General features: G+C 48.6%; 1 protein-coding gene across 1 annotated transcript in view; it reads left to right on the top strand.

The window, feature by feature from the left end:
• Positions 1-15,000, top strand: part of tnpo1 (transportin 1) — an 83,723-nt gene that overhangs the window by 47,740 nt on the left and 20,983 nt on the right. Inside the window, 6 exon segments of the mRNA XM_084324185.1 lie at positions 1,241-1,421; positions 3,536-3,688; positions 5,243-5,290; positions 5,293-5,467; positions 6,276-6,421; positions 6,424-6,446. Coding sequence (XP_084180311.1) covers positions 1,241-1,421; positions 3,536-3,688; positions 5,243-5,290; positions 5,293-5,467; positions 6,276-6,421; positions 6,424-6,446 — 726 coding nt within the window.

The raw sequence follows: 15,000 nt of genomic DNA, 5'->3' as shown, positions 1-15,000 counted from the left end.
ATATAGTAAGGTGTCCCTTGGTTTTTAAGTCACTATACGGTACGGTATATTTTCGGTGCTGTGGAGGCAGAATGTGGCTCTCAGGGGTGATGTAGTTACTGTTAAGTAGGGCTGTCGACGGATAACCTAATAATCTAATCGTGCTGAATGTATGGGGTAGCTGAGTTGTCTGGGGGACTGTTGTGTAGGATTGGGTACCGTGGGACGTGCGCGCACACACACACACACACACACACACACACACACACACACACACACACAAAGGGATAATGGCTTATAGCAGACTTAATGATTTTAGAATAGTTCAGATAATGAAATTAAATGTTTATATCATCAACTATCCAGTTAGTATTTATATTGTAACGTTTGGCTATTTTAAATCATTGAACTTAGAGAGAGAGAGAGAGAGATGGAGAGGGAGAGAGAAAGAGAGAGAGAGCGGGATGCTCAGAACCCCCCCCCCCCCCCCCCCCCCCCCCCCGTGATGTATTAGGTTTGAGTTTGAGCCTCTTGGTTGCCGTAGTTGAGTGATGTCACACCAGGAAGCGTGTATGCTTTTACCAACGCGTTCGTGTTTCCGGGTTCCCGTTTTGCGCTCTGATTGGCCAGGTCATGTGACATGTGCGCCAATCGTGGGACGGCAAGTTCTGCGCCTATTTCCGGGTCAAACAGCCTGCAAACGACCTAACACCTAGTTTATCACTGGTTAAGCTTAGGCGACTCTTTGGCAGTTGGTTAAGGTTCGAGTTTGGAACCAGGGCAGGCGTTCTATCGCCCTGCTCTAAGACAAACTCTAACCTTAACCAACTTCGAAAGAGCGCCTAAGCTTAACCAGTGTAGAAACTTGCGGTCCCACGATTGGGCGTACATGTCACATGACCTGGCCAATCAGAGACGCGAAAACACGAACGCGTTGGTAAAAGCATACAGGCCACCAGGAAGTCAACGCACAGAGTTGTAACCTGCAGCCTGATGCATGGAGCGATATATATTATAAAAGAACAGCCAATAAATGTGACGTTATCTTTGAACCTGGGTCGTCAAGCCTCGTCAATATATAACGAGGGTGTGATTCAGGAATGTAAACAAACAGCCACCCGGGGGAGGAAATCAAAGTAACTACGGGAAGCCGCTGGGGTCAAAAAGGGTAACGTTTGCTGGTGCAGCCTTACGATGTGGTCGCTGCTATCTGACAGCAGGTCAGAGTTCACGTGTGTAAAAAAAGACGCCGTGTCCCCAGGGCGACGTGGAGGAGGACGACGAGTCCGTCCCCGACAACGAGCAGGACATCAGGCCGCGGTTCCACCGCTCGCGCACCGTCGCCCAGCAACACGAGGCGGACGGCATCGAGTACGACGACGACGATGACGACGATGATGATGACCTGGACGACGATGACACCATCTCAGACTGGAACCTGCGTAAGTCGGAGCGCGGTGTCCCTCAGGGGAGCCCTCACGGTCCTCTCGCTTTCTGCACACCTCACACTCCCGACTGTTTCTACACACCTCACTCTTTCTACACACCTCACTCTTTCTGCACACCTCACTCTTTCTGCACACCTCACTCTTTCTACACACCTCACTCTTTCTACACACCTCTTTCTACACACCTCACTCTTTCTACACCTCACTCTTTCTGCACACCTCACTCTTTCTACACACCTCACTCTTTCTACACACCTCACTCTTTCTACACCTCACTCTTTCTGCACACCTCACTCTTTCTACACACCTCACTCTTTCTACACACCTCACTCTTTCTACATGCCTCACTCTTTCTACACGCCTCACTCTTTCTGCACACCTCACTCTTTCTACACACCTCACTCTTTCTACACACCTCACTCTTTCTGCACACCTCACTCTTTCTACACACCTCACTCTTTCTACACACCTCACTCTTTCTACACTCCTCACTCTTTCTACACACCTCACTCTTTCTACACACACCTCACTCTTTCTACACACCTCACTCTTTCTACACACCTCACTCTTTCTGCACACCTCACTCTTTCTACACGCCTCACTCTTTCTACACACCTCACTCTTTCTACACGCCTCACTCTTTCTACACACTTCACTCTTTCTACATGCCTCACTCTTTCTACACGCCTCACTCTTTCTGCACACCTCACTCTTTCTACACACCTCACTCTTTCTACACACCTCACTCTTTCTGCACACCTCACTCTTTCTACACTCCTCACTCTTTCTACACACCTCACTCTTTCTACACTCCTCACTCTTTCTACACACCTCACTCTTTCTACACACACCTCACTCTTTCTACACACCTCACTCTTTCTACACACCTCACTCTTTCTACACACCTCACTCTTTCTACACACCTCACTCTTTCTACACACCTCACTCTTTCTACACGCCTCACTCTTTCTACACACTTCACTCTTTCTACACACCTCACTCTTTCTACACACCTCACTCTTTCTACACACCTCACTCTTTCTACACACCTCACTCTTTCCGCACACCTCACTCTTTCTACACACCTCACTCTTTCTACACACCTCACTCTTTCTACACACACCTCACTCTTTCTACACACCTCACTCTTTCCGCACACCTCACTCTTTCTACACACCTCACTCTTTCTACACACCTCACTCTTTCTACACACCTCACTCTTTCTGCACACCTCACTCTTTCTACACACCTCACTCTTTCTACACACCTCACTCTTTCTACACCTCACTCTTTCGACACACCTCACTCTTTCTACACACACCTCACTCTTTCTACACACCTCACTCTTTCTACACCTCACTCTTTCTACACACCTCACTCTTTCTACACACACCTCACTCTTTCTACACACCTCACTCTTTCTACACACCTCACAGTCCTGACTCTTGAGTGACAGCTGGTCGTTGTGCTGATGACCTATTGTGTGTTTTGTGTCTGTGTGGATGTTTGCGTGTTGCTGTACTTGTTTACTTGTCTGTGTGATGTGTGTTTGTATGGATGTGAATGTTCCATCTCTTTCTCTCTCGCTCTCTTTTTCTCTTTCTCTCCCTCTCTCTCTCTTTCTCCTTATCCCTCTATTTCTCTTTCTCTCTCCATCTCTCTCTTTCTCTCTCTCTGTCTCCCCCCTCTCTATCTCTCTGTCTCTCTCTCCCTCTCTCTACCCCCCCCTCTCTCTCTCTTTCTCTTTCTTTCTCCATCTCTCTCTCTCCCTGTCTCTCTTTCTCTATCTCTCCCCCCCCTCTCTATCCCCCTCTCTCTCCCCCCTCTCCCTCCCCCCCTCTCTCTCCTCCCCTTTCTCTCCCCCCCTCTCCCCCTCCCCCCTCTCTCTCTCCTCTCCCCCCTCCCCCCCTCTCTCTCCCCCCTCCCTCTCTCCCCCCTACCCCCCCTCTCTCTCCTCCCCTCTCTCTCCCCCCCTCTCCCCCCTCCCCTCTCTCTCCTCTCCTCCCCCTCCTCCCCCCTCTCTCTCCCCCCCTCTCCTCCTCCCCTCTCCCTCCCCCCTCTCCCCCCCTCCTCCCTCCCCCTCCCCCCCTCTCTCTCCCCCCTGTTAGGTAAGTGTTCGGCAGCGGCGTTAGACATCCTGGCCAACGTGTTCCGTGACGACCTGCTGCTCCACATCCTGCCGCTGCTGAAGGAGCTGCTGTTCCACCAGGAGTGGGTCGTCAAGGAGTCCGGCATCCTGGTGCTGGGGGCCATCGCTGAGGGTGAGAGACCCCACTGACATACACCTGGTGCTGGGGGCCATCGCTGAGTGGGGGGGCCCCACTGGTGCTGGGGGCCCCTGAGATACACACAGTTCACTCAGCAAAATCTGATGGTTCCCCTCCTAGACTGGAGGAAACATTAGTCTTTATTCATTATCAGTCTATAGCAGCAGTGGTTCTCAAACTACGGGTCGCGACCCAAATTGGTGTCGCGGCCGGGTAGGTGACGCATTGGAAAGTAAAGAAATATATAAATAAATGTAATATTTTTTTTATGTTTTTGCGACATATTTTGGCTAAATATGCCTTGTTTTATAAATGTGTATTGATAACATAGTGCTGTAATTTTTACTTATGTTTTTGGTAGATATTTTATTGTTTTTCCCCCAGGCAGTCCGGTAGAGAGAGAGAGAGGAAGTATGGGAGGGTAGACGGGGGAAGACATTCGGCAAAGGTCGCCGGGTCCGGGAGTCGAACCCGGGACGGCCGCGTTGCACCGCAGTGCTGTACGTGGTGCGCCACCCTGGTGCCCATGTAGTCACATTTTCTAATAAATATGCACGATCAAGTTCAACAACGTGTGCTTTTATAGATATAGTCTATCGGTATGTAACATGGTTCCCCTCCTAGTCTTGGAGTAAACATTAGTCTTTATTAATTCTCAGTCTATGGCTATGAAACATGAAAGTAGGGTATGAAACATGGGTTTGAAACATGAAAGTAGGGTATGAAACTGTTACGATTCCTGGAAAGTTTCGTTGGCATGTCGGTGGTAGAGATGAGTAGAACCCGGAATGCAGACGTAACACGAGGAGAGGTAGTGGAGGATGAAATAGATGAAGCACGAGTCGTGGATGAAAGTAATAAGCACTTTACTTAACGTGGCAAACAATACAAAACTGACTCACTGGGAATACAGAGAAACATAAGGTTGACAGCACACAGGACGAGGGTAACATGAACAATGATCCAGCACAGGAAGGCAGGGCAGACAACACTAATATACACAGACTAATTGACTCATGAGGGTGATTGGGAACAAGACACAGCTGCATGGAAAAGACTGAACAACCTGGGGTAAAATACTGAAACATGACGACACTAAATAACACATAGATACAGACACAGGGGAGACATCACTAGACTAGACAATGGGGCACAACACAGACAGCAGATACACAGACAACAGATTAGTGAGTATGACAGAGACCAAATTAATAAACATAGACAGGCACAAATGCAATAGGGTGTTGTTCATGAGTGGTGTTGAAAGTCCGATGGCCGGTCCAATAGGACCGGGGGGGGGGGGGGGGGGGGGGACATGAAACATGGGTTTGAAACATGAAGTAGGCTATGAAACATGGGTATGAAACATGAAAGTAGGGTATGATGAAACATGGGTTTGAAACATGAAAGTAGGCTATGAAACATGGGTTTGACACATGAAAGTAGGGTATGAAACATGGGTTTGAAACATGAAAGTAGGGTATGATGAAACATGAAACATACTGGAGACGAAACATTAGTCACCTGTCATCCCTCTCATCCCCGCAGGCTGCATGCAGGGCATGATCCCCTACCTGCCCGAGCTCATCCCCCACCTGTGCAGTGTCTGTCGGACAAGAAGGCGCTGGTGCGTTCCATCACCTGCTGGACGCTGAGCCGCTACGCCCACTGGGTGGTGGGCCAGCCGCCCGACACCTACCTGAAGCCCCTGATGACGGAGCTGCTGAAGCGCATCCTGGACAGCAACAAGCGCGTGCAGGAGGCCGCCTGCAGGTGAGCACCGTGCACTACAGGGACGGGTACCGGACACTAACCGTCGGTAGTGTGGTAGTAAAGGGTTAACCTTCTGTAGTGTGGCAGTGAAAGGGTTAACCTTCTGTGTATTGTCGCAGTGAAAGGGTTAACCATTTGGTAGTGCGGCAGTGAAAGGGTTAAGTAGGGATGTTTGATATTGGCTTTTTTTTACCGATATCCGATATACCGATATTGTCCAACTCTTAATTTCCGATACCGATATCAACCGATAGCGATAATATGCAGGGTTTCCCCCCAAAAAACGGAATAATTTCAGGTAATTAACATTACATATCTCTTGTATGAAAGTATTCTGTACTTCTGTATGACAACTATTAAAGAAACTTGAAACTTGTCGTGGAATTAACACAACATTATGCATACTTTTGACATAAATTAAATAAGAATTTGTTCTTACTTTCTTGCCTGGGTAAATAAAGGTTAAATAAATGTAAATTAAAAAATTAAAAAAAACTCCCTCCTCCCCTCTCTCTCTCTCCCCCTCTCTCTCTCTCTCTCTCTCTCTCTCTCCCCCCACCCCTCTGTCTCCCCCCCTCTCTCTCTCTGTCTCTCTCTGTCTCTCCCCCCCCCATCTCTGTCTCTCTCCCCCCACTTCTCTCTCTCTCCCCCCCCTCTCTCTCCTCCCCTCCCCCCCTCTCTCCCCCCCTCTCTCTCCCCCCCTCTCTCTCTCTGTCTCTCCCCCCCCCTCTCTCCCCCCCCCTCTCTCTCCCCCCTCTCTCTCCCCCCCCCCTCTCTCTCCCTCTCTCTCCCCCCCCCCCCCCCTCAGTGCCTTTGCCACCCTGGAGGAGGAGGCCTGCACGGAGCTGGTCCCCTACCTGGCCTACATCCTGGACACGCTGGTGTTCGCCTTCAGCAAGTATCAGCACAAGAACCTGCTGATCCTCTACGACGCCATCGGGACTCTGGCTGACTCCGTGGACACCATCTCAACAAGCCGGTACGACGCCACGCGTTAACACCTTCTGTAGTGTGGCAGTGAAAGGTTAACCTTCTGTAGTGTGGCAGTCAGTGGCGGCCGGTGGGTACTTCGCCACTAGGGGCGCTATACCAAACATTTTGCAAACATGTACAGTACAGTACCACGCAACAGACTCATGGCAAGACGTGAGCGATTCGACTCACGCTCACGGCAATGAATCGGCTCTTATGAACGAGTCGCTCAGCTGTTACTACAACAACACACAACCAGTCAAATAAAGTATAGTCTAGACTCTAATTCACAACTTGAAACACAATATATAAATAGAAAAGTTAGAAACAAAACTTGCCCGTCTCCAAACACAGGCAGATCTCTCCCTCTCTCCTTCTCTCTCTCACACACAGCGCGACGTGGAATCGATTCGTTACACAATCAGACCTATTATATACCAAGAATAACTTCAGTATATTTTGCATATTGTTAAACGAGCCAAGGCTAGCTATTAAACTATCGATATGAATCGAAAATCTGGGACCCTGATGTAAACAAGACAAACATCTTTCTCTGGTCTGCATCCCCTTAACAATTGTGTGTATTGAGCCGTACTGTATTGTACCCATCTGTTAATAAGTTCTCATTCATTCATTCATTCAAACATAGACGATATTGAACAAGCCATAATCCACGTATTTTCAATCCGAGAGAGCTGCAGTAGTTAAATCAATGAGCCATCGACATAGTCAGTGTGGTAACGTTATTGCATCCAAGATTGATACACGGCTGGCTAGGCAGTTGGTAGTCATAGTCTTGTGTTATAAAATAAATAAACAATCAGCAATGTCTCGCTTCATGAATGGCCAGCAGTAGCCTAACAGTACTGCTCCTAAAAAAACTATTTACAAACGTTAACGTTAACCACAGAGAGAGAGAGAGAGAGAGAGAGAGAGAGAGAGAGAGAGAGAGAGAGAGAGAGAGAGAGAGAGAGAGAGAGAGACTCACTGTTTAGTTGAAACGTCCAGGGCAGGAGAGCTTGATAAACGTGTATAATCCACTGATGATGTATTCCAGACCACTGTCCACTGTAGTCTGTCTCCAGACTGCATCCGCCATATAGCTTGTTAGCCAAGTGTTAGCTCGTTAGCACAACACAAGTACATTCCTTTGTCCATTTCCGCTCGAACAGACTGCAAACTACCTGGCGTTCTATCGCCATGCTCTAGGACAAACTCTAACCTTAACCAACTTTGAAAGAGTGCCTAAGCTTAACAGTCTAAAGAACTTGCAGTCACGGCACGCTCGTCTAAGACAAACAGCTGCCTGCATCATTCTCACAACAACACAACTATCTCCACCGACCAACCTAGGAATAACCTAGAATTGGAACATTAGAAATTGGATTCGGCCAATCAGAGATCGTCTCTGTGAAATTCTGCTACGGAAAAAAATACTGGCGTCGGCCAATCAGAGAGCGTCTCCGCGAAATGCGGCTACAGATATTCTTGACGCTACTGGCTAGACCGCTTCAAATCGCGCCCGGATTCCAACATAATAGTCATATTTCAACGCACAACGCGGTATGCACTGATTGGCTGTGACGGATACAGCGATCAAACTGTGACGCGCACTCAGAGCGCTATCGCGTATAGCCCGGGCCGAGAAATACGAAAAAATTAAAAAAATTAAAAAAACGTGATGTCACTTCCTGCTCTGGAAAACGAGTGTTTTTTAATTGCGATAATAACGTTATATTGTGCATTGGAAATACAAACATACTTAAAATGAGTAAATATTATTCATTTTAAACATGTTTATATTATTTATAGGGCTATAAAACTAAAAACTAAAAACTTATTTTTCTTGTTCTCTCATATAACCAGGGTAGTTCCTGAGGGGGGGCGGCGCCCGAGCGCCCCTAGTGGCGAGCCGCCACTGGTGGCAGTGAAGGGTTAACCTTCTGTAGTGTGGCAGTGAAGGGTTAACCTTCTGTAGTGTGGCAGTGAAGGGTTAACCTTCTGTAGTGTGGCAGTGAAGGGTTAACCTTCTGTAGTGTGGCAGTGAAAGGGTTAACCTTCTGTAGTGTGGCAGTGAAGGGTTAACCTTCTGTAGTGTGGCAGTGAAAGGGTTAACCTTCTGTAGTGTGGCAGTGAAAGGGTTAACCTTCTGTAGTGTGGCAGTGAAAGGGTTAACCTTCTGTAGTGTGGCAGTGAAAGGGTTGTATGACTTACTACCATCGTGTCTTCATACCTGTATCACTGTACATAATAATACTACAACTCTGTACATACATCTGATTAGCACTATTACTCAGTAGTACTAATTAATATTTTATACCCAATTTAATCACCTGTACATTGTATATTACTATTGCATTTTACTGTTACATTTGCACTCTGATTGGACGCCAAACTTCTTTTTGTTGTACTGTATTCGTGCTGTATAACGACAATACATTTATTGAATTTAGTTGATCACGCGCAAAACCTTTTTTTCCCCAGTGAATCTCTTAGTCACTCACAACAAGATTGTGCTAGCAAGGCATTGTGCTAGCAAGGCAGTGTTATGTTTATAGGTGAAGTCTTTATAATCATGATCAGTATTTGGTGAAATAAGACAGGTTTTTGACCAGCGAGAGGGAGGGAGGGAGGGAGGAGGGAGGGAGGGAGGAAGGGAGTGCTGGACCTACAAAAGGCCTTCGACACTGTCAATCACACCATTCTGATTGACAAGCTAAAAGCAATTGGTTTTGATAGTCTATCAGTGAGCTGGATGCAATCCTACCTGGAGGGGAGAGAGCAGATGGTGGAGGTAAACGGTACCCTATCCCCCCCCCCTCACAGTAAGCTGTGGTGTTCCACAAGGAAGCATACTAGGTCCGCTACTGTTCCTAATTTATGCAAATGACATGTCGTCAGCTTGTTCCTGTTTGCGGACGACTCAGCCCTGCTGGTCTCTGACAAGAACAAGTTACAGGTTGAAAAAACCCTCAGCTCAGAACTAGGCAAAATCTGCATATGGCTCGCTGATAACAAACTATCATTACACATGGGCAAAACAGAGTCCATTCTCTTCGGTTCAAATAACAAACTCAGCAAGACCGACGGCTTCTCAGTTACAGTGGGTGACAATATTGTCACAAGGAAAGAAGATATTACCTACCTGGGTTCCATCCTAGAGGCAAATCTTTCCTGTGACAAAATGGCATCCAATGTAATAAAAAAAGTCAACCAACGAACTCGATTCTTGTACCGGATCTCCTCACTGGTAAACAAGAATACCCTGAAGACTCTAGCAGGAGCACTCATTCAAGGGTACTACGACTATGCTTGCACCTCATGGTACCAAAGCACCTCAAAGGCGCTAAAAACAAAATTACAAACATCTCAAAACAAACTGGTCAGACTACTGCTTGACCTTACTCCTAGAACCCACCTCACCCCTGCCCACTTTGACAACCTAGGATGGCTTAGAGTAGACGACAGAGTACAGCAACTTGCAATGGGCCTGGTCTACAAGATACACTACACGACCAAGGTACCCATGTACATGACAAAATACTTCCCAAAGGTCAGTGAATACCACGATCACAACACCAGAGGGAGCTCCACAAATCATGTTAAACCCAGATTCGGCTCAAACAAGGGACTAAACACGTTTCGCAATTATGCCACATCAATGTGGAACGCCCTACCCAAAGCTGTAAAGGAATGTGAATCACTACCCACTTTCAAAAACACTCTCAAAAAACACCTAAGGGAGACTGCAACTCGAAACTGGCCCCTGTAAATGTCCGAACACAACCCCCTCCAATGTACAGTAAATTACCAAGTATGGTCTTGTCAATAATCCAATGTACAGTTTTGTTTGTACAGTTGTACAGTGTCCCCCACCCACCCCTCCTACCCAACCCCCCCCCCCCCCCCACCTCCAATGTACAGTCCCCCCCCCACCCCCACCTACCCAATCCAATGTACAGTTTCTACGTCAAATGTATATACTCTTTTTTTTCTGGACTCTTTTTGTATCACAAACAGTACTGTAATTGCAAATCTGGTATGTCATAAATGTATAGATGTAGCAGTACTGTCTATCTGTATGTCATGTATGTCATATATGTTACGATGAATTGAAAATGGGGGACCCTGATGTAAACAAGACGAAAGTCTTTCTCTGGTCTGCATCCCCTTAACAATTGTATGTATTGAGCTGTACTGTACTGTACCCATTCTGCAATCTGTTAATAAAGTTTTCAATCAATCAATCAAGTGTAGAGAGGAGTGAGCTGAGGAGCTGTGAGTTTGTTTACATGGCTCTTTGCTGCCCTCTAGCGATCAATGACTGTAGCTGCAACAGGCACCGTGACGCCTCTTTGCCTCTGAAGGCCTCCTTCAGCTGTGCTTGACGCTTACTTTGCCTGAATTTCAATAAAGGAATTGTCTTATCTTCTCACGGAGCTCACTATATTCTCACTCACTATATGTCTTGTACGGTATGTGATGAATAAAGCTCTTGAATCTTGAATCTTGGGCACACACAGATGTTTCCTGTATATACTCTGTCAGGATCTAGGGGTAACAGACAGTACTGTATATTTGAATACCGTTTATGTCACAAATGTATCAGTACTAAATACCTATATGTCCCTATGCCATAAATGTCATGTATGTTGTGTATGTCATAAATGTCTATATGAATTGAAAATGGGGGACCCTGATGGAAACAAGACAAAAGTCTTTCTCTGGTCTGCATCCCCTTAACAATTGTATGTATTGAGCCGTACTGTATTGTACCGATTCTGCAATCTGTTAAATAAAGTTTTCATTCATTCATTCATTTCTCCAGTAGGGTTGGGTATCGTTTGGATTTGATCGATTCCGAAAATTGTATTAACTATTCTACCTTTCATTCTTAGCAGATTCAGCTTCTAGTCAGTACATTATGAACCATGACATTGATTGATTGATTGATTGATTGAAAACGTTATTAACAGATTGCAGAATGGGTACAATACAGTACGGCTTAATACACACAATTGTTAAGGGGATGCAGACCAGAGAAAGACTTTTGTCTTGTTTACATCAGGGTCCCCCATTTTCAATTAATCAGGACATACATGACATACAGATAAACATGAATATATATTTTTCTCTTAACCTGCTGTAACTTACCTTTATTTTTTGTCATCCGTTTCTGATGCATTATGACAGGAATATATCAAAGGAGGCTTATTCAATTCATTAATATTGCTGTGGGCGATAATGGATTTTGCTTAGCTATCGCCTAAGGAAGGAGACAACTGTTGCCAAGGAATATAAGCCGTTCACCTTAAGCTCACTGCTCAGTGACATTCATCCACTCTTTCTGAGATAATCTTCCCCTTCAGAGCTACGGTGGAGGTTTTCTGTCACAGGAGTGTCCGGAGATTAACTGGAGGTGTCAGTGTGCTCTGTGAACTTGCATTTAGGATTATCGTTCGGTCCCTCTAATATAAAAGACGGATGTCAGCGGTCAGTATATTGTTACACCCGAGTGTCGCTCATAGCCAGACCTCTGTCCATATCTGCGCTGCGTTAGTGCCTGTGCAGCACAGGAGATATCATAACCCGAGGGTAAGCGCTAACGTTAGAGGCCGCAACGCGTCGAGATATCTATTTTTTGTGAAGCTCAGCCAAACGTTGAAGCGTTTGCTGCTGTTAGCACCGACCGCTGTTAGCAACGACCGCTGTTAGCCAACGACCGCTGTTAGCCAACGACCGCTGTTAGCCAACGACCGCTGTTAGCCAACGACCGCTGTTAGCCAACGACCGCTGTTAGCACCGACCGCTGTTAGCCAACGACCGTTGTTAGCCAACGACCGCTGTTAGCAACGACCGCTGTTAGCCAACGACCGCTGTTAGCCAACGACCGCTGTTAGCACCGACCGCTGTTAGCACCGACCGCTGTTAGCACCGACCGCTGTTAGCCAACGACCGCTGTTAGCCAACGACCGTTGTTAGCCAACAACCGCTGTTAGCACCGACCGCTGTTAGCCAACGACCGCTGTTAGCCAACGACCGCTGTTAGCCAACGACCGCTGTTAGCACCGACCGCTGTTAGCACCGACCGCTGTTAGCCAACGACCGCTGTTAGCCAACAACCGCTGTTAGCACCGACCGCTGTTAGCCAACGACCGCTGTTAGCCAACGACCGCTGTTAGCCAACGACCGCTGTTAGCACCGACCGCTGTTAGCACCGACCGCTGTTAGCACCGACCGCTGTTAGCACCGACCGCTGTTAGCACCGACCGCTGTTAGCACCGACCGCTGTTAGCACCGACCGCTGTTAGCAACGGCCGCTGTTAGCCAACGACCGCTGTTAGCCAACGACCGCTGTTAGCCAACGACCGCTGTTAGCCAACAACGCTGTTAGCCAACGACCGCTGTTAGCCAACGACCGCTGTTAGCCAACGACCGCTGTTAGCACCGACCGCTGTTAGCACCGACCGCTGTTAGCCAACGACCGATGTTAGCACCAACTGCTGTTAGCACCGACCGCTGTTAGCACCGACCGCTGTTAGCACCGACCGCTGTTAGCACCGACCGCTGTTAGCACCGACCGCTGTTAGCCAATGACCGCTGTTAGCACCGACCGCTGTTAGCCAACGACCGCTGTTAGCCAACGACCGCTGTTAGCACCGACCGCTGTTAGCACCGACCGCTGTTAGCACCGACCGCTGTTAGCCAACGACCGCTGTTAGCAACGACCGCTGTTAGCACCGACCGCTGTTAGCACCGACCGCTGTTAGCAACGACCGCTGTTAGCACCGACCGCTGTTAGCACCGACCGCTGTTAGCCAACGACCGCTGTTAGCCACGACCGCTGTTAGCACCGACCGCTGTTAGCCAACGACCGCTGTTAGCACCGACCGTTGTTAGCCAACGACCGCTGTTAGCCAACGACCGCTGTTAGCCATGACCGCTGTTAGCACCGACCGTTGTTAGCCACAGACCGCTGTTAGCCAACGACCGCTGTTAGCCAACAACCGCTGTTAGCCACCGACCGCTGTTAGCCACCGACCGTTGTTAGTGTAACAAGTCTTATTTGACATGCCCTGAGTGGGAGTTGAACCCCGGTCTCCTGCGCCGCGGGCGACATCGCCGACCACTGTACCAAGAGATGAACTCACCTCTTGGTAATTGGTCTGGATGCCTCTGGGGAGTGAGTTTACTTGCAGTACCGCTTAACATCCACAGCCACTTCACTATACACAGTCCATCGTGACTGTGGATAGACACGTGGTACCTCAGTTACACTAGCACCAACCGCTGTTAGCACCAACCGCTGTTAGCACCAACCGCTGTTAGCACCGACCGCTGTTAGCACCGACCGCTGTTAGCACCGACCGCTGTTAGCACCGACCGCTGTTAGCACCAACCGCTGTTAGCACCAACCGCTGTTAGCACCAACCGCTGTTAGCACCGACCGCTGTTAGCACCGACCGCTGTTAGCACCGACCGCTGTTAGCACCGACCGCTGTTAGCAACGACGCTGTTAGCACCGACCACTGTTAGCAACGACCGCTGTTAGCAACGACCGCTGTTAGCAACGACCGCTGTTAGCAACGACGCTGTTAGCACCGACCACTGTTAGCAACGACCGCTGTTAGCACCGACCGTTGTTAGCCAACGACCGCTGTTAGCCAACGACCGCTGTTAGCCACGACCGCTGTTAGCACCGACCGTTGTTAGCCACAGACCGCTGTTAGCCAACGACCGCTGTTAGCCAACGACCGCTGTTAGCCACCGACCGCTGTTAGCCACCGACCGCTGTTAGCCACCGACCGCTGTTAGTGTAACAAGTCTTATTTGACATGCCCTGAGTGGGAGTTGAACCCCGGTCTCCTGCGCCGCGGGCGACATCGCCGACCACTGTACCAAGAGATGAACTCACCTCTTGGTAATTGGTCTGGATGCCTCTGGGGAGTGAGTTTACTTGCAGTACCGCTTAACATCCACAGCCACTTCACTATACACAGTCCATCGTGACTGTGGATAGACACGTGGTACCTCAGTTACACTAGCACCAACCGCTGTTAGCACCAACCGCTGTTAGCACCGACCGCTGTTAGCACCGACCGCTGTTAGCACCGACCGCTGTTAGCACCAACCGCTGTTAGCACCAACCGCTGTTAGCACCAACCGCTGTTAGCACCGACCGCTGTTAGCACCGACCGCTGTTAGCACCGACCGCTGTTAGCAACGACGCTGTTAGCACCGACCACTGTTAGCAACGACCGCTGTTAGCAACGACCGCTGTTAGCAACGACCGCTGTTAGCAACGACGCTGTTAGCACCGACCACTGTTAGCAACGACCGCTGTTAGCACCGACCGCTGTTAGCCAACGACCGCTGTTAGCAACGACCGCTGTTAGCACCGACCACTGTTAGCAACGACCATTGTTAGCAACGACCGCTGTTAGCAACGACCGCTGTTAGCCAACGGCCGCTGTTAGCAACGACTGCTGTTAGCAACGACCGCTGTTAGCAACGACCGCTGTTAGCCAACGACCGCTGTTAGCAACGACCGTTGTTAGCAC

This window comes from Notolepis coatsorum, assembly GCF_963971535.1.
Source record: "Notolepis coatsorum genome assembly, chromosome: 11".
NCBI classification, from domain to species: Eukaryota; Metazoa; Chordata; class Actinopteri; order Aulopiformes; family Paralepididae; genus Notolepis; species Notolepis coatsorum.
The sequence above is the reverse complement of the archived record's forward strand: the minus strand, read 5'-3'. Positions and strand labels throughout refer to the sequence as shown.